This window comes from Pempheris klunzingeri, chromosome 2 (genome assembly GCF_042242105.1).
Source record: "Pempheris klunzingeri isolate RE-2024b chromosome 2, fPemKlu1.hap1, whole genome shotgun sequence".
In the NCBI taxonomy this organism is placed as follows: Eukaryota; Metazoa; Chordata; class Actinopteri; order Acropomatiformes; family Pempheridae; genus Pempheris; species Pempheris klunzingeri.
This window is the reverse complement of record NC_092013.1, coordinates 18,639,771-18,659,699: the sequence shown is the minus strand read 5'-3', so window position 1 is coordinate 18,659,699 and position 19,929 is coordinate 18,639,771. Positions and strand designations below refer to the sequence as shown.

Sequence of the window (19,929 nt, the reverse complement as noted above, 5' to 3'; positions counted from 1 at the left end):
TATTCAGCCAAATAAGATTAAAGTACATATATCCATATATGTATTCATATTTTGTTAGCTGGTCATTCATTGTGAAATGAAATTTTTTCCCGTCTGAAAGGTGAGGGTTTTTTTCTATTCTTTTTACCTTTCAGAAAGAAAAAGACACTGAAGTGTATTTATCTGCTAATCATTCAGTCCTACATGACAAATAATTTATCATTTTTATTCTTTTTTCATTTTTTCTAATTATTATTATTATTATTTCATAGTGACAAGTGTTACAGACACATTTTAGTGCTGAGTTCTGATCATATTTGGGATAAATCTCGCAGGTCTACCACACAGCCGGCAGCCTGCAGGAAGTGCCTGCTCAGATATAAGCTGAATGGTTTTTCACACTGGTGAGATCCACACCCATCCCTCCTGTTGCACGAGTCCTCTTGTACTACGGATGATGTCATCTTTGACCGGGGAGGGGAGCAGGGACCTGGGAGACTCTGACGGCTGCAGCAGCTCCATCAAGTTACTTAAAAGTATCCATAACAACACCGGAAATACTAACATTACACTTCAAAATAACAGTGTAGACTTTCATGCCACTGCAGGGAAGAAATGGTGTTATGCATGTGAGTGCAAAAAGCAAAAGATTCAATATTAATTATCTAATCTCAACCATGAATTAATATCAATTATGTCATTATTTATGTTTTGCTCTTCAGTCAGTTGATAGCTGATGGAAAACATCTTCAATCATTGGGGTGAAGTGCAAAGCTCCTGAAAAGTACGAGACATTCTGAATTAAATGTTTGCATCACGAGGTGGCAAGGCTTTGTAAATTTTTTTTTTCAGATTTTTACGGGGGAAAGGCACAATCGTTGGTTTTGGAGCCAGGAGGCAATGTTACTATTGACTTTCCCCAGGTTTTCTGTGATTTGATGAAACACAACTTTATTTAGGAACTTTATTTGCATCATGTGAGCACGATATAAACTAAAATAAATTAGAATAATAAAACGTTTTACAAGTTGCTTTTGTCACAGAACCACTCGACAACACAAGCCCAGTGAGCCCAGTTTTTCATTGCTCTCACACAGAGGTCCAAGAACAATTTATAAGAGGAAGGAAATAGGCATACAGCTAAAAAAAACATGATATACTGTTTAGATAAATACAAAAAGCAACAACGACCATACAAACATGCAATGTTTATGTACAGTACAAGTGTCTGCTGTGGTTAATTAAGTACAAATAATGTTGCAATAATATAGTAAACTTTGAATGGATAAATGTTGACAGGTGTGAATGTAACATGAGGTGGGTGTTTATGCATACTACAGCATGCATGTATACTTTTATATTTGACAATGATAGATGACATGTTCATGTTACAGCACAGCATCTATTTCAAACAGCAAATATACACTTATATAACTTATAATACAGCGGATTTAAAAAAAAGACAAATGGTTGAAATTGTTGTTTTGCAAATAATAATTTTTTTTTTTAATACAATATGTCTGGACAGGAGAGCTGTGAAGAGGACCACTGTTTAAGTCTTTTATTGTGAAGGTCCCGGGCGGAAGCGCCGCCCTGCCGGCCCGGCCTGGCTGCTGGCTGCCGTCGGTGGGAGGATCTTGCTCCGCTGCCCCGTTTCTCAGCCGCCTCGCTGTAAAAATTAGCGAATACTGCAGCAAGAAGTAAGTGTATGTGTGTGAGTGTGTGTATGTGAGTGTGTATGTGTGTCACGACCAAGAGGAAAGAGAAAGCGAGGATTTAATATTTCTAAAAAAGAAAAAAAAGCTCTCGTGGCCGGTGGCAGGTAATTATGAGACGGAGACTAAATATTCTTATTTGACACAAGTCGACAGTCTAATTATAGCGCACTTACTTGGCTGAAGGAACAAGGTGGCGGCTTGTCCTCACACTGACACCTTTTTCGCCTTTTTCCTGCTTATGTAGTAGTTTAATCTTGGTCGGGTTTAATGAACTACATCCAGTGTGTGTGTGTGTGTGTGTGTGTGTGTGTGTGTGTATGTGTGTGTGTGTGTGTGTGTGTGTGTGTGGTTGTCGTGGCGTCTTTCTGTACAACTGTTGACAGCTTCATATTGTCAGTAGTTGTAAAGTCAGAGCAGCAGATCAGGTCCTGCTGCTGTGGACAGTCTGTCCAAACATCTCAGCCTGGCAGATCTCCTGATTAATTTCCTCATGATCAGGACTGACACTTATTAGAGGGCGTTGTTTGAACCGCCAGCAGTGACTTTAAAACTCAAACTGAGAGCACGGGTGAAGCTGGCTTATTTATACGAAAGGAAGGTGTGAACTGTTTGCTCATGCAGGGTTTTGCTGTGATTTAAACAAGGAGTGTGATCATCAAGTGTGATCATCCTCCTAAATATGGTCAAATGCATTGGAAAGTCATCATACATGTGGCATAAATGGGAAATAATGTGATATACAGACAGATGTCGGCGAGTGCTGAAACAATAAGTCAGTGGATTGATTATGTAATTGACAGAAAACATTTTAACCAGTTTGATTATAGAGTGAAAATCAAAAAAAGTCACATGATCTCTGGTTCCAGCTTCTCAAATGTGAATATTCCTGCTTTTCTCTCTCTGTTTTATATCATTAGAAAATGGATCATCTTTGGGTTTTGAACTGGTGATCACATAGTAGAAGAAAAATGTGATGGACCTTTTTTTTTTTTTTTTTAGATTAAACAATCAAAACAACAATTATTATCATTTATCATCATCTTATAATCAGTTGATTATAGTTGTTGGTTGGACTGTCAATAAGGACACCACTTCACACAGCTCGAGGTCTTCAGGTTGCTTGGGTCGTCCAGGGAACAAATTGTTGTTCATTCATTTTTCGTACCATCAGCCAATCAATTAATCCACAAATGGTTTCTTCACTTGTGCAGAGGAGTTTAAAGCTGAATCAGTAGGACAATAAATCTGCATGAATTTTTGTAATTATTTAATTGTTCATGTAGTTTTGGGAGAGAAAAAGCCAAAAATCTACTGGCTTCAGTTTCTCAAATGTGAAAAATGAGCATTTGATATGTTGCTGTGTTGGACGGCTGGTCAGACAGTCTCACCTTGTTCTTGTGACATTGTGATGAACTGGATAATCTGCAGATGAATCGGTAGTGAAGATGATAACTAGTTGCAGAGTAGAGTAGATGGTCTTGTGTTTGGACCTGGTCTGGTGGATTCCTCTCGGCCAGCCAGTCGGCCCTGTTTGTCTGCTTTTGACCTGAGCGACTGAACAGAAGTGAGCCATGAGGTGTCGCTTACTTTGAGTTTGCTCACCACGCTCCTGCTGCCGCCAGCTGATTCGACTGGCTTTCCCTGCCCTTCCTCCTCTCAGCAGGCTTTAAGAGCAGGAGTATCTGCGAGTGTCTCCTCGTAGTGTCTGCATTAATTCATGGCCTCTTGACGGAAGCCATTAATTTGAAAATTGGCCAGCCAGTACGGTGATTATAGGAGCCCTGGATGTTCGGCTAGGCTAATGAGACTACTCTCATTTTTGTACCATTAATATGAAGGGTAGCTTAGCTCAGCATAAATATTTCAAACAGGGAAACCTCTCTATCCAAAGGCAACAGAATCCACCCAGCAGCACCCGTAAAACTCACTCATTAACACATTCATTTTTGTTTGTTCAATCAGGTCAAACTTGCAGTGTAAAAAGTTGCAGACTCATGGCAGGAAAACACATTTCCCCCTTTACATTATAAAAGTTCCTATATTTAGTAGATTGGAGTATGAAAATGTTTAATTATGATTTGTTTTCTTTGTGTGGATGAATAGGTCATTGTCCTCGAGGCCTTGAGGGAGATGTCATACCTGGCTTTATTTCGTGGGCTGGCTGACTGTTGGGACATTTGATCATTTCCATGGGTGTACCAGTAAAGCCATGACTCAGTGAGACTAAGGAGCTGGTGTGTCTGTAACATACGCCCAAAGAATGTGAGAGGCTGCCCCGATCTGCTGTGTCTACTCCTGCTGTTGTGTAAGAGTCCACAGCTAATGCTCAGGAATCTCTACATCGTATCGGCGAAGGCTTCGTCTCAAACGGCCTGAAGCTTTCTCGTAAAAGATTAGTTTTTGAGTGGTCACCCAACGTCTGAGCCTGCATGTGATCTTGTGTGTTGCCTTCTGTCAGGTTTAGTCAGATAAGACGTTTTCACGTCCGGGTTAAGGTGGTGTAGCCGCTGGTGTCACAGCTCTGTCTGCTCTGTCTCAGCCACAGCTTCTCCTGCTTTATGAACTTTGGCCCATTTCTCAGACAGACAGACTTGCAGAGGTGAGGCAAATTCTTGCATGCCTTCAGATTTAAAGATTTCCTTTTTAAAAAAACAAAACAAAAAAACAGCCTGTTACTTTGTCTCTTGAGATAAAGAAAAGAACTGTAGAAACACTGCTACCTTATTAGAAACACCCAGGAAAAAAAAACCCCAGGAAATAACAATGCTGATATCAGCTGATCTGTGACTCTGAGTGCAGTGTAGCGTAGCAAAGAAAGCAGTGCAGCCCTGGGAGGCCAGTTAGATGGGCAAAACAATCAACCTTGGACTCATTTCCTTTTTATGCGTTTTTGCTTGTTTGTATGACCTGAGAACAAAAAAGTCATCATCATGTCAGAAACAACAGGCCCTTTATGGGTTGAATGTTGTTGATCTGAACTCGTATGAGGATTGAAACCTCCTCGTTGGTCAGAGTCGCCCTGTGTTCGGTGCTAATTCTCTGCTCAGCTTGTTGCATAACTCTGGTTGGCCCTTAAGCCTCAGGAAGCCTCCTTAGAGAAGGAGGGAGGTGGTGTGTTCATTAACCTGGGGCATTGCTCAAATAGTTGTAGGAAGTAATGCTTTGCTTTGATTTCCTGTGTATTTTACTGGCTCCTCATGTTGTGTTTGGATCAAGTTTTATGTACACTTAGCAGTGTGTGCGACTTCATTCACTTTACACTTAGTCCTCCACGTTGCCTAGCAGCACACACACACACACACACACACACACACACACACACAAACCCACTAACACACACTGTGATGGCTTCCATACTTTGTTTATTTCCCGTAACTTTTGGTCTGCAGCTGTTATTTACTATCATGGATTAATCTGTGGATTACCTGTCAATAAATTGTTTTGTCCAATTTCCTCCATTGCAAGACTTCAGTTTACTCGGATTGTTTGACCAGCAAAACCCCAAAGTATTACATTTCTGATGAAATAAAAGGATAACAGCAGATGCTTCTGATTCAGAAACTGCAACAAACAGAAGTGTGCAAGTTCGCCTGATAGATGACTATTGATAAAATATCAGTGTTGATGATTGATTTTCTCGTCACTTAACCATGAAATTGTCTCTGTCCTCTGACACTGACTCTCTGTAATGCTACTCGATGTCACTGTCGATCATTTTTATCCCATTTAGCGGGTCTTAGTGGACGAAACCCTCCCGTATTCCAATGAAACAATATGAGAAAGGAGAATCATTCGCTGGTTGAACTGCTCACAACATATAGACGTATGCAGTCTGTGACGAAGGGTCATACTAGCTGGAGTTCAGCCTGAAATAAGCTCCGTGTTAGAACAACCAATTGCTCCGGTTGCTGGACAATAAATGCGTTCCAGGAAGTCCAGTGTCAGTAATAGATCTGTGAATTTGAAAGCTTTTCAGACACCCAAACGCTGCTCTGGAATTTGTAATACGTCAAGCCAATATTTTACACCTCTGGAAAGTTGTCACGTCGTTTTATCTTTATCACGCCAATTGTGAGTTTGAAACAGTAGAACAGTAAAAAAATTGGCGCTCCAGGAATGTGGGCTAACATGTATGTGTAGGAACTCTCTGCATTGCCACCTTTGCTGCATCCCCGGAACAGCCCTGTTGAAATGAATGAGACGGCTGCTTTTTTTTCATGCAGTGCTGAAGAGGGTCTGAAGACAGCCGTAGAAAGTGCTTATTTTAACCCTTACTGTCTGAATTTATTTACAATTATATAAAAAAATTCATTATTTGTGTTTTTGCATTCAAGCAGATGCTAAATGAAGTGGAGATTGTTCATTTGAATATAACATAGCATAGACTAGTGCAATATAATAATAGTATAATAAAATATATATGTACATACGGATAGAATATATATATATTTATTTATGTATGTATGCATCTATGTATATATAATGTATACATAGAATATGCATCAACCAGCATTAGTGGGATGCAGAGGCCACCTCAGATGCATCAAGACCGGAAGAGGTTTGAGGCGAATTCGCGACAACAGGCAACAAGGGGTTAAAGGGTCACAAGCTAAAAATGTTGGACCCGGTGCTGGAAGACTGGTCAAGATAGCTCACATCACTGTATCAGGTTGCATGTTTGTGTTATAACTTAACGCAGCAATAAGAGATAAAATGGAGGCTTTTATAACAGTAAATACAACCTTGGCTAAAAGACCAGCTAAACTAAAGTCCAATCAGTTCAGTTTGATTGGTTTTTATTTTGGTATCTTTGCTGTATAGTCTCTTTGGCGCTCTTAACCCCTAACAATGCAGCGTTCCTGCTCTCTCCGTTACAGTAGATTCTCAGTCAACGTCAGAATGATTGAAGGCTTTAGGAAATTCGCTCTAGCATACCTCTTTGCACCAGCGGATAAATTTCAGCTGTGTAGTGTAGACTCACAGTCTGACAGGTAAATGAAAGTGTCTGCACCCTGAACTGAGTGATGGTTACGTAGAGCTGACAGAATTATGTTGAACTATTTCTGCTTTTCTCGCAGCTTTCACGAGGTCGGTTAATCTCTTGGTGACACCTTTGCTTTCATTCAGTTGCGCGGAGGTCTAAGAGCAGCCGGCTTGTACTGACTACCGATAAGTGCCGTCCATTCACATGTTGGGATTGAATCAGTGTGAAATCAGGCTTTGATATGAATGTGCAGAGGATGAATGGTAGTGGACTCAAAACATGATGCCTGATCTAGATGACAATACTGGTGAAATCGGTCGCTACTGGCAACCATGTAAACTTCCTCCACGGTTGTTCCTGTCATTAGTATCCGATATCACCTAAACTGAGGGCATCAGTCATAAGTAACCTAAGTATTCAGCACAGTTTGTGGCTATACGGGACATTTTCACTTATAATTTCCTCCTGCCAGTGTGTCAAGATGTCCCTTCTTCGGCTCCCAATATCGCTGCCAAGGACAAGCCATCATTGTGCAGCGCAAAGGACGCAACTGTGTACATGTGCGTGTATGTGTGAGCAAGCATTCGTGCGTGCCTGCATGTGTTGCGTTGCCTCTGGCAGCCCTCTCCGTGTCCCGGCTCTGCTGAGGCCTGTCCAAACAGAACTGCAGCCAAAAGCTCCTCCCAGGCTTCACAGAACAGGAAGTGGATTGTTTTGTTTCGCAGGGTGAGCCTCTGAGGCCTCTGTGCTGCTGTCTCCCACTTGTTTGGCTTTGAACACATCATCTAGTTCAGGCCGTCTCTTGACATGAAAAGATCCTGCGCAGTTTCTCAATATTACAGGATCAATATTCATTCCAGTATCGAGTCCATGTACAGAAGGAAAGTGGAAAAAGTCTCTGTTCTCATTGAATATTCTGCTCCACAGCTGAAGTGAACGATAATTTTTGGTCTAATATTTATGTAATCAGGTAGTCTTATTGAGATTTAAGATCCTGAGAACAAGCAACATTCACAAAAACACGTTCAGACACAATACAATTACACAATAAACAAAAATGAAAGAAACAGTTACGTGAAACAAGAATCATAGAAAACATCAGATAATGTGGTTTTTAAATCTCCATGTAATGCGCGACTCTAGTTTTAGGGCAGATTGAAGTGCTCTGCCAACATCAGTACGTGTATGAGTGATTTCTGAGGTTAAGCAGTTACTGGATCGTGTACTGTAATTATTAGATTTAAATACCAGAAGAAATGTGAGGGAGCTTGGCAGCTTCAACGGTAGCACTTTATAAAAGAAATAACATGAGATGGTAATTTCTTCTTGACTGCCAGGAAGTCAGTACATATTAAAGATGTAGAAAGAACAGGAGTGACACCACCAGTATGTGCTACAGCTGCCTAAACCCAAAGTGGAGCAAACATTTGCAGCTGTAACTGAACACACGGCACCAAGAGGAGTGAGCCTTCGGGCAGAAGGAAGAAAATGTGAACAAACCATGACCAGAAGAGGAAACAAGTAACCAAAGATGTTAATAAAACTGTCAAACAATAAACATACCCAACACTTCCAGTATGGCTGCTGGTTTTGTCAAATGTGAATATCCATAGGAACTTGGTAATAATGTCTTCACTTGTATCCTTTTCTTCTTTTTACTCTTTCCAGATTCATTTCCATTGTTCCATGTGTATAAATGTAGACATTTTATGAGCTTTTTTGGAGCTCTTGTATGTTACTCTGATATCTTGACACTACCAAAACAATTCATAGGTCAATTAATGCATTAATGCATTAATGCTAATGTGCAGTGATCTATTCAACAAATTTTTTTTAGCAACAGTTACTGAGTTGAGTTTAAAATGCATACAGTGTAATAATGTTAGTAGAGTTGCAAAAATTAGTCAGTCAAGTCACTTTTTGGGGTATTTGTTTGTGTCCTTGGTCATGTACAGCTGTTGGGTGGTTAAAACAAGACATTTGAAGTCATCACTTTGGGTTCTGGGAAACAGGGATGTAAATTGTTTTCACATAGTTATTTGGCAGCTGTTTCCAATCTTGTTGCTAAGCTAAGTGGCTTCTGGCTGACAAATGTGGTATCAATCTTATGACTTAAACTCTCTCCAGGAAAGCTAATATGCTAAATTCCCTAAAGCTTACTATTCTTATATGTAATCCATGTAATATATGGTGTATTCATTTTCAATGTAAATATACACTTGGCTGTTAAACACAGTACTAACAGCCTGCTGATCAAGCTTATTAGTTTGATGATTCGTTAAGACTTTGCAAACGTTGACAGCAGGTCTTAGATTTAAAATGTCAGAAGACTGAGATATTAGTTAAGCACAAATCCCCCTTGAAGAAATGTTTTTTAACAAGCCATCCAGATGAAATTGGTGACGCCAACCCACTGATCCGTTATGGTACCAAACCAAATCAAACCACAATATTTTGACCAGTAACTTCAGTCCGTACTCTAATCATCTGATACGCTTTGATGCACTGAACGGTTTAGTGTTGCTATGCGTCTGAGCAAAAAAAAGTGGGCGCTTGGGCAGACTGAACTCAAAAATTTTGCCAGCAGCACAGAAAGATTAATTTCCCCTGATAAGTGGGTGCCCTCGTGAAAAGGATTGCTGTCAAGGCTGTCTGGCAGAAAGTGGATGAGGTGAGGAGCCAAATGACTATATGCACAGCTGCTCCCAGGCAGCAGGGCTCCAGCTCATCCATCAGCCACTGCTAGCTCATCCCCACTCAGCCTGTGTTTTGTGCACTGGAAACCAGCAAAGCCTCTTCCTAACAGGCCTGGAGCTTAGTTGTAAAATATAACCCAGGATCCGTCTTTTGATAGGATTTCTTTTTTGTTTCTTGTCTCCAGCTTCCACACATGAACAACTTTATGTGACCAAGTACAAGTTAACACTGTAACGGCGTGTTTGCTGGCAGGTTTGGCTCCTTCTCCAGTGATGCACAGTAGTTATGAGATAATTAGGATGTTGTCTACTATCAGAGTTTTCAAGAGGAGAACTGAAGAAGCAGCTGGAGAAGCAGGGTAGTGTTTTGTCTGCTTTAGGACACCGCAGAGTGCCTCACCAGCTGCTCTGATTTCTCCTTGATGCCTTTCTTTTCCTCACACGTTGCAGAGGGAGACAAACAGGGCGGAGCAGGAGTCTGATAGCACATTCCTTCATGTCCCAGCTTGTCTCAACACCTACCCCTCTCTCTCTCTCTCTCTCTCTCTGTTCCCCGTCACTCCACTATCTTCCTCCTTCTCCTCTGTTCTTCATGTAGCCTTGTAGTCTAGATTTGGCTTTGGGGATTCAAGGTCTGTGACTGCAGTTGTCTGTGACATGTAGATGATCAGAGAGCATTCCCTTAACGTGATGCCGTACTGTCAGTCAGACATGTCAGAGCGGTAGCTTTGGTGCCACACATCATGGGCAGAAAAAGTTTTTTTTCCCCAACATTGTGTTCTTGATTTATCTTGTGTTCTTGTGATCTCTACAAATAATTTAAATATCCGTACTGCGGAATACACAGACAAAGTGTGATTTCGTGGTTTGGCTCGTACCTACAGCGTGACAAGTGAAATCTCCCACAACAGCAAAAAAAAAAAGATTATTTTGCCTTTTGCAGTACTGATGATGATTTTGGCACTCAACAGCGTTTTGTTTACTATGTCTGCTTGTGACAGAAACCCTCCTCTTGTTTCCCAACAGACATGGCAGCCATTCGGAAGAAGCTGGTGATTGTCGGGGATGGAGCTTGCGGGAAAACATGTCTTCTCATTGTTTTCAGTAAAGACCAGTTTCCTGAAGTCTACGTCCCAACAGTGTTTGAGAACTACATCGCTGATATCGAGGTTGATGGAAAACAGGTTCGTACATTTGGCACCCCAAGCAGTCTAGAGGTTGTTGTGTCTGTCATCATCCACATAGAAAGCCTTTGTGTTTGTGTCATGAACCAACATTGTCCTTAGAATAATATAGTAATATGAATAGCTGAACCCCACCCCCCTAGTTACTGTTGCTCTGCCTGTCGAGCTTTCCGGCTCATAACAGTGTAAAACGATAACATGACAGATTTACCGCTTGAAATTCATAGTACTACCTCAAACAATAAATTGATTTCAGTCAGAGGTACAAGAAAGCAGATTTGTCCTGTTGAGATGTCAGCTGTCGCTAGTAGTTGTAGCTCTGATGAGCAAGATGGCTAATAAAACAATATCTTATAACAGTTTCAAAAATGTTACTTTAAAAAGAGAATATTGTAATAAAGGAGGTCAAAAAGAACTGCCTGCTGTGAGAATAATAATTCCTCATCTCAAAACACGACAGGGGCTACGGAGCTAAACTCCTGTGGTAGTGACCATGCAAGATCAATTTTACATATTTGCAGCTACACACTTCTTACTTGAATCTAGTGTAAAGTATTCCCATACTATACATAATTTTGTTCAAACCGTTTTCTCCTCCTCCCGTTCTTTTTTTCTTGAAGTTTTCTTGAAGCCAGCTTCTCAACACGGCGTGCAACAACATGATGACAGCATGATGAAATTCGTTGCCAACTACGTTTACAACTGAAATTCTGAACCCCACAAAATAATGTAGTATGAAATGTAAAAAGAGACAAACACACTTCTTAAGCCATTCCTTACACGTGTCTGCTGTCAGTCGTATTGCAGCTCCATGCACACTTCTTTAATGTGGAGAAATCTAAAGCTTGGCAGACCTGCTGGGCCTAGTTAGTTATCACTGCTCAAGGGAGGGGTTTCGCAAACTTTTGCTTATAGATGAAGTGTCTGACAGGTGTAGAGTCTCACAACTGCACTTTTTGAATTTCTTAAATGTGACGCACTATATTGTTGGATTGTTAGCAGAAATAGAAATAGGTTATGATACCTCTTTTATTTTTGTTCCATTGTGGGATTGTGTGACGGCACTATGTGGTACATACATTTCACTATTTCACTTAATTCATAACAGAGAGTTATTTCAGACACAGCCAGAGTTATGACACTACTGAACTACATTTAGTTAGAAAGTGTGTGTGCTTCTTGATTCTGAGTCACAGGGAGCCGGTCAGCGTGGGTCAACTCTGAGCTGCTCGTTATGTCGGGGGGGGGGGTTTGTTCTCTTGAGCTGACCGCTGCTGCAGGATCACCACTTGGCAAAACAGGAAATGACTCTACTTCCCAGCTTCCTGTTCAGACAGGGAACATAGGGAACATGGATGTCTCCTGGCAATCCCCGTCCTCACATCAGGACCCTCCTCCTCCTCCTGCCTGATAAACGTCTCTCATTTCCTGTCCTGGCCGCACTTAGATAGGGGGAGGCAAGGACGGGTTAACTGTTGTGTTCTGGACAGGAAATATAAAGTTAGGGATCCATGATGGACATCGGTCCGAGGGGAATAACTTCGGCAAAGATATGAGTGGCAGACCCTTCAGTTATCCCCCCTGCGGCTTTCAAGTGGATGGCCGCCCCATAAGAATTGGCCCATTATACAGCCAGCTGGATTGTGTTGTCAGCCCCTAAATTTAACTCCTCCCGAGGGTAAAAAACATTTTCTATCTGTTACCTTCAGTGGATTGGGCAGACTCTAAAAGTAGCTGTTTTTTTCCTCTTTCTTTTCCTCCCCAAAGTCTGCAGCTTCCAACTAGTCCACTGGGAACATAACCGCTCTGGTTGCTCGTGCAATCTCAACAGCGCGCAGCCACCTCCCACCCTCTGCCTCTGCAAACCTCTATTTTGGGACCGTTGACTGATGCTTGTGCTCTCTGCGGGCACACCAGAATCTGCTGTCATTCAATAAAGTTCCACTTTTTAAAACTTCTTTTAAAAAAGTTTTTTACCCCCCTGAGCACAGTGAGTCAGCCAAAGAGCAGAGTCGAGTGAACGCTGGGTGTTAATGCCTGTACAGAAGGTGTCTGGTTTGATGCTTGCTAATCTCCCATTTTCCCTAATTGAATTAATCAGTGGTGTGATGGGATGAGGCCAGTCCCTGAGTTCATTTCCACACACTGACAACATAATAGACTTATGAAGCGATTAGGTCAGAGCTGCAGTGGAGATGAGAAGCAATTATCTAAACACTGAATTCCTTCAAACAAGGAAAGCAGCCTGGGTAAACTATACAAGCCATAAGTTATCATCAAGATGCGAGTTAAATGTGGTGAGAGGAGATAAATATGCTAAGTAATGAAGTAATCTTAACATTATTTACTTCCTGGTATTTAAAGCATTTGCCTTTGGGAAAATTACTCAGACGCACCACATGCCCCAAGGTTCATACGTCACGCCCCAAATAGTCACAGCTCTCAGTGGATGAGAAAAGAAACGTCATCACCAATGATGTTGCGACTGATTAAATGCCGGATTGCGTATTCTTCCGGAACAGTGAGCAACATTATGTCCACTCTAGATGACAGCAGATTTTAAAATTTATTTTAGCCCTTAGGAAGGGTTCAAATTACAAAACTTTCCACAAACATGAATTAATGAATGAATCATTGCAAGGATTAACAGGAGAATCCTTTGATCCTCCAAAACCATGATGATAAATGCAGCTTCATGTACAGTATAAGCATTTTCTTTTTCTTATGATTTGTCTCAGGTGGAGTTGGCGCTGTGGGATACCGCAGGCCAAGAGGACTATGACAGGCTGAGGCCTCTCTCCTACCCCGACACAGACGTCATCCTCATGTGCTTCTCCATCGACAGCCCGGACAGTTTAGGTGAGGAAGTGCTGACACACAGAAGCCTGTTTTAAAGCCATTTATATCTCTAACCTATATTTATAAAGGTAAATCGAATAAAACTGGCTGAGACAGCAGCCGCAAAGAAAGTTGACTAATATGACAAAATTATTAAATGCATGACTGTATAAATACTGTATGATACATACATACTGAATAAAAGTGATATTTTGTTATCGTATTTATCTTCACTGAATCGAGGCAGTTCAAGTATCAGCTCAGCAAGCTGTTTGTTAACTGCCTTAATGGACTTGATGGGAAGTAGGATTAGAGCCGCTAAAAACATCTTTGCCTCAAGCAGTCTGCAGAGCAATCCATCATGAGAAGTGTTCTGCACCGTGACTCTGCACTGCTTGGCCCTTTTTATAGTCCCCCCCCGCCTCCACCCCTTCACTCTCGAGCGTTTCAGCTCACTTCTTGTGTCTCCCGGGACAGAAAATATCCCTGAGAAGTGGACGCCTGAGGTGAAGCACTTCTGTCCAAATGTTCCCATCATCCTGGTGGGGAACAAGAAGGACCTGAGGAATGATGAGCACACACGGAGAGAGCTGGCCAAGATGAAGCAGGTAAAAAAGCCTCTGAAGGTCAATGAACTGTGGATTGAGGTCGTAGGGCACAAGTAGGCATCTCTTCAATACTCAGGCACCAAAGGCCTGAGGACATGTGCTGGGTTCAAACATTTCATTAGGTTGAATTTGTCAGGGTCTGTCTGGCTTATTTATCTTCATATTGATGACAAATATTGCTTGACCACGAGTTCAGAGTGACAAACAGCACTGCATGAGAAAGTCACCCAAGGCTTCCCCGTAAAATTGTGAAAATAATGTGAAACTTCTTTAACAGAGAAGCTGAGATTATCTCATAATTACAATGCTTGGTCTTCTGTAGCCTATAGGCAAGGATGTCTCTGGTCTACTAATGTCTCTGTGGTTATTACGCAGGCAACAGGTCACCGGTCAACACTGGTAAAAATTAAGATCTGATAAACACTAAGTCTCATCAAAAATGATTAAAATGATTGACAGAATTCTGCAATTCCTGCAAGTTGCATTTACAGACAGTAGCATGCGCAGTATCATGATGTGCATCCACAACATGAACATGAGGGGATGATACACAGACTCAACTTCAGTAATTCTCAACAGTTCAGCTGTGTGCAGCACTAATGTCCTCTGGAAACACTTAATTTGTAGTGTGTTTTGCAGTGTGTTTTCTAAATGCTGCACGTGTTTTGTCTATTTGCACATGTTCTCTAAAGTTCCAGTGCGTTGAGCTCTCAGGGTCACCGCATCAATGAGTCTGAAGGCTTATCAGAGTCCAAAACACTGCCCAGTGGGTTATGATACCATGAGACATGATTATACAACTCTGGAAAGTTATCATGGTGACAGTCATTTTATCATCCGTCTGCACAATCTCTTTGTTTGTGCTTGCATGTAGGCTATTTGACAGGCTGTCCTGTGTTGCAGCTATAGTTGAACCAGACCCCAGAGCTTCTTAGTCTCAGCCCAGTCTTAGTTTGTTGGGATGTGTGACATGTAAGAAAAGAAAGAAGAACAATTTTGCTCAGCATCCTAATCATTGTGAATTAGTCACAGCAATTTTATTTACATTTCCCAAAATCAGAACTTTTGCCTTAAAAAAACCCCCCTGAAAAATGGTGAAAAATGAGATTGAGACAAAAGGGGAGAAACGTCAGTAGGAGCACCAGATCTCTGTTTCATGAGGCACAGGTTTACAAAAGATGATGTGTAGAATGAGTTTACAGAAATAAGCGGTAAAATTCGATATATAAATATGGAATATATGTAAGGAAAAGTAGAATGTCAATATTTAGTAAATTAAGTTCAAATGTGAAAGTACTGATAAAGCCCAAAACAGATTTAACCATTACTGAAATCCATTACTATTTCACTTTTTCTTCTTCTTTTTTTTTTTAACCTGTTGCTGAAAACGAACTTCCCCCGGGATGCAAACAGCGGCAGCAGTCTGAAAAGGCTTTTAGTGGCCTTTCAGTTCCTCTATAATGACAGCAACATGTTGGTTTACTGTGTCACAGAATGGCTCAGCATGCCAACATGCCACATGTTGACAAAGCTCCGCAGCTCTTTCAGACATCACTGTCAGCTTTTCCTTTCTGTAGAAATCAGGAACCGTTTGACAAAGAGTAGCACGAAGTCATCAGTTCAAGTGTTTCGCCTTTTACGCGGCCATGCAGACGACGGCTGGACATGTTTAAGCTACGATGTGGCTGAGAGGGTTAATGAAATAGTGCACGGGGCCCAAGTTTTACCTGTTTATAAATTTGTCATCATAACATGAAAAACACCAGTCACAATTGTATTTACTTGTTTAATATTTGATATTTAGAAAATTTGGCATTTTTGCTTGAACGATAACAACCAATGAATCCATTATCAAAGTATTTGCTGATTCATTTTATTGATAATTCATTAATAGTGAAGGGGAGGGTTCAAAGAAAATACTGATAAAGCTGGGGAGTGGGGAAAAAGGTGAAATATAATTAGACCTGCAATGAAGAATAAACTACTCAAAGAATTAAGTTGGTGTATTTCAATTTAAATCTTTAACATTAATGAAATAACCGTTTTTACACGCCCACTAAATTACACAGTGAAGTAGAATTAACATTTGCCAAAACTCCGTCACATTGTCGTGAGCTCGGGAACGCCTGAATGGGACTTCATTACATCTGGACCAAACGTTCATTTGGACTGATAAGATTTTATAGGTCAAAGGTCACCATGACCTCACAAAACGTGTTTTTTGCCGTCATTGATTATGACAAACTTTCACACAAATGTCTAATCAAAGGATAATAGGATGAAAAGATGAAGTGAGGCCTTTTTATGGCCAAAAAGTCAAAGGTCAACATTTTCACTTTTCAACGTCATAACTCAGGAACAGAACGGGAGACTGTGACCATATTTTAGATTTGGTCGGATGCTGAATTGGTGACATTAATGGTGACATTAAAAGTTGGTGGAGACATATAACCACAAGGCGGTGATTCTAGTTTAGTTTAGAAACAAAAGCCGTCACTTTATATGACACACTGACACCTTTTTGACTTTATATACATTTTAATTAATTTAGCTTTTTGGCGAGATGCAGAATAAAGATATTGGAGCTGCTATAGGATAATAAAAATAACTCTCCCCCTTTTTCCGAACGCCTCTTGAACGCCTCTGTGAATCTGTGTAATCTGTGATCACAATCTGTGATCTAACCCTGCAGGAGCCGGTGAAGACAGAGGAAGGCAGAGACATGGCCGGCAGGATCAGTGCTTTTGGCTACTTGGAGTGCTCCGCCAAGACCAAGGACGGCGTGCGGGAAGTGTTCGAGATGGCCACTAGAGCGGCACTGCAGGTCCGCAAGCGCAAGAAGAGAGGCGGCTGCACGCTGCTGTGAGCAGTCCAGACCCCGTAACATCAACTGACCAATAGGTTAAAAAAACATAACACGTGAAAAGGACTGACCTTTTACCAAATGGCATCTTTGTACTGTATCTCACATTTCACAGTAACAGTCAGGCAGATGAATTGATCGCAAACAAACCGAATACAGGAAATGGACTTTGTCTATATTACAACCGTGTTTAGAAATTGATGTTTAAAGTTCCTCGATTTGCTTTTTTTCCCCCAAAGTCCGTCTTTGCACATTTCCTAATTGTTTTTCTTTATATTTGTCATGCGATGAGGCACTGACAGATGCACATATTTGTATGCAATATTGTTCTTCACAAGCTTGAGCAGCATCCTTCTTAGCTTGTTTAAAGTCTTCATGAGTAAGATCTCGTCCAAACAGTCCAGACTGTCCCGTTAGTATCAGTTCTGTGATATAGACAAGTAGATAGATTGAAAGTTGATATATTTTGACCATAAGAGCTAGTGCCTTTTTTTTTTTTTTTTTTAACACCACCGTCTACTTCTCGTGTTTGTCAGCTAGCTAACATTTCAGCTGAGCAGCTCTCCACTGTGCTGCTGCTTACAGTGTTGTCATTGTGAAACCTGAGCAAAGCCATAACTGGGGCTTTCTGTGTCGTTGACAACTCATCAAGCAGCACACACGGCTGCTCGTGCCAATTTTTGTTGGCACGAAACATCAGCGCTCCCTCAATATTTGCCATTCTCACTGAGGATAAAGAAGGTAGCCTACTCTGTAATGTGATAAAGAGTCTACAACATCACATTCTCCATGAGTATAAGTTGCGATTGTTCGCATGCATCAGTGCAGTGGAGCAGGATGGGCAGATGAGAACTGGCCAATCAAGACGCAAGCCAGTATGATTCAACTATGCACAATGGCTGTTAGGACCAACAGGGACATGACACAGCTGAGACAGACGTCGCATGTGGCCGAGGCCTGGTGAAACCTCCCGTGTTTGTTCATTGTCAGTGTCTGAGTTTAGCTCCTCCTCTGCTACAATACAAGAGAGCCGGTCCCGCCCGCTGCTGGAATCTGTGTGTTGGACGGGTTAGCCCAGTTGCAGAAATCATGTCTCGTTAGCGTGTGGATGTTTCCAGTCGGACGACATTCTTGACATGTTTGAGAGGAGCTGAGCTGTGTGTGAGAAGTTTGTTTTTCCCCAGTGCCTTCTCTGTTCTGGTGTGCCTTTTGGTTGCTCTCTCCCAGACCAGATAGACAAGCTGCTTCTATGTCGACCTGATACTGACTGACATGGTAAAGAGTTACCTTTCTGACATGTTTCACAAAGATTGGTTCTTTGAATTGCTTCAGAAATAGGCTTGATCACGCAAAATGTGTCACTAGTTTCCTAAACCTTCAGTCCTAATCTGTCCATTAAGATTTTATCTATAAACGCAGTCTCATCTTTATTATTTGGGCAGATAAGCAATTTGCATCATGAATTTTCGTGTCAAGAATCAATCATGGGAAAAATTACGACACTTAACATTACATATTTCCTCAACATCACTGGGAAAACATCTGTCTGCAGCCATGACGATTGTCTTTGGTGTTAGAGGATAACTGTGGAAAGATGGAAATTGGTTTACTTGTCTGCCTGATCTACAGTATCTTGCTCTTGATCTTCAATTTTTGGTAAGAAAACTTTTATATTTTGTCTCAAGACAAAAAGGAGCAGAAGACCATCAAAGGTCTACACCGAACTGTACTTGCAACAGCTTTTGAGACCACCCACTGGTCCCACTTCTTGCTCACGTGTCTGCTCAGAATACTTGATTGTGAATTTAAAATGGATATATTAACGGCTTGATATACAGTGCTTGACAGGCCCATCAAATGTCCTCAAGCACAGACTTCTTTGTCTCTTTCTGGCATTCCTTTTCTCTGTTGCTCATGTATGTACTGTACATGTCCGTTGGTTGCATGTTGCTGTCTGTCTACAGGAGGGTGGATGTTGAAATGTGTGTAGCAAAATGGTATCTTTGATGTTGCATGAAACCTTCTTATAATGCCAGTAAAGGCAGCAAACCTACCAGCCGGCAGGATCTATATCTATTATATTGTAATGCCTTCTGTAATGTAACTTTATACCCTCGACTGGCCAAGCACATACGCTTTTACAGAGTCATCCATGGAGAAGCTACAACTTATAAACTAGCTGTATCCTCCAATGCTCCACTGAGTTTTTTTGGGGTTTTTTTAGGGGGCATTGATCACAATCACACACACACAAGCACCATATTAATGTTGTTACCTCAAATCTTAATAGGGTGGACATTATGTTTTAACTCTGGACTTGTGCATTATTGTGAACAACGACAAGCACACTAACAAGGCAAGAGGAAACAGATTCAGATCCACAGGACTTAAGATTTTTATCAATGAAATTATAAGCCTTGAGTTATGCGTGTCATAGATGTGGCGTGATGTTCACGGGTCCCAACAAGCTTAACGCCAAGGAATTCTTGGGAGTTAGAGGTCGGCAGAGATAGTGGAATAACTTTCGCAGCTGGAAGCACAGCCTAATAATGAAAGCGTTCCCGCAGAGCACCAGAGGGTTTAGAGTTGAACACATCACTAAGAGCATGTACAATACTGCTGTTAATGTGTATGTAGATGATGTTGCGCTAAATCAAAAGTTGTCCTTATGATGTCGATGCATGCGTGTGAAAACCATGTGTCTTTACAGTGTGCGCACACACACACACTCACTCACACGCATACATAAGCACTACACGCACACATCTTTGGGAACAGCTTCTGCTAAGTATTGTGTAACTCTTCTTTCTTTCTCTGGAAGTATTTAAACAATAAATGATCCAGATTTATATAAAAGCTCATTGTAATAATGCTTTGTAAACAGAAAGTGTTGTAGTGAATGTTTGATCTGAAGTGAACATGAACATTGTTAATAAACTATTTTTGAGACAAGAGCGCCTCGCCTTCCTTGGTCAGTTCTTGCCAAGACCAAATATGTTTACTGCATATGATGCCATTAAAGACGAGGGGAAGGTTGTGACATGACGGTGTGTAGTACA

At 41.2% G+C, this 19,929-nt stretch overlaps 1 protein-coding gene across 2 annotated transcripts; it reads left to right on the top strand.

Annotated features, from left to right (window-relative positions):
- Window positions 1-1,608: 1,608 nt before the first annotated feature.
- On the top strand, window positions 1,609-19,825 carry LOC139219978 (rho-related GTP-binding protein RhoA-D-like). Of its 2 annotated transcripts, none has more exons than XM_070852012.1 (5): window positions 1,609-1,679; window positions 10,404-10,561; window positions 13,300-13,420; window positions 13,877-14,007; window positions 16,700-19,825. In XM_070852012.1, exons 2-5 carry the CDS (start codon window positions 10,406-10,408, stop codon window positions 16,871-16,873), a joined length of 582 nt encoding a protein of 193 aa, XP_070708113.1. In that variant the 5' UTR covers window positions 1,609-1,679; window positions 10,404-10,405; the 3' UTR covers window positions 16,874-19,825. The 2 variants fall into 2 exon arrangements, with proteins under 2 accessions (XP_070708113.1, XP_070708121.1); XM_070852020.1 differs by lacking the exon at window positions 1,609-1,679 and adding an exon at window positions 4,275-4,296.
- The last annotated feature ends 104 nt before the right edge of the window (window positions 19,826-19,929 follow it).

What these genes read in the sequence shown, in the direction of transcription:
- LOC139219978 (XM_070852012.1), top strand. Translation starts at nt 10,406, where the DNA reads ATGGCAGCCATTCGGAAGAAGCTGGTGATTGTCGGGGATGGAGCTTGC. An exon ending in CGACAGCCCGGACAGTTTAG is followed by an intron (nt 13,421 to 13,876) that starts GTGAGGAAGTGC and finishes CTCCCGGGACAG; the next exon opens with AAAATATCCCTGAGAAGTGG. An exon ending in AGCTGGCCAAGATGAAGCAG is followed by an intron (nt 14,008 to 16,699) that starts GTAAAAAAGCCT and finishes CTAACCCTGCAG; the next exon opens with GAGCCGGTGAAGACAGAGGA.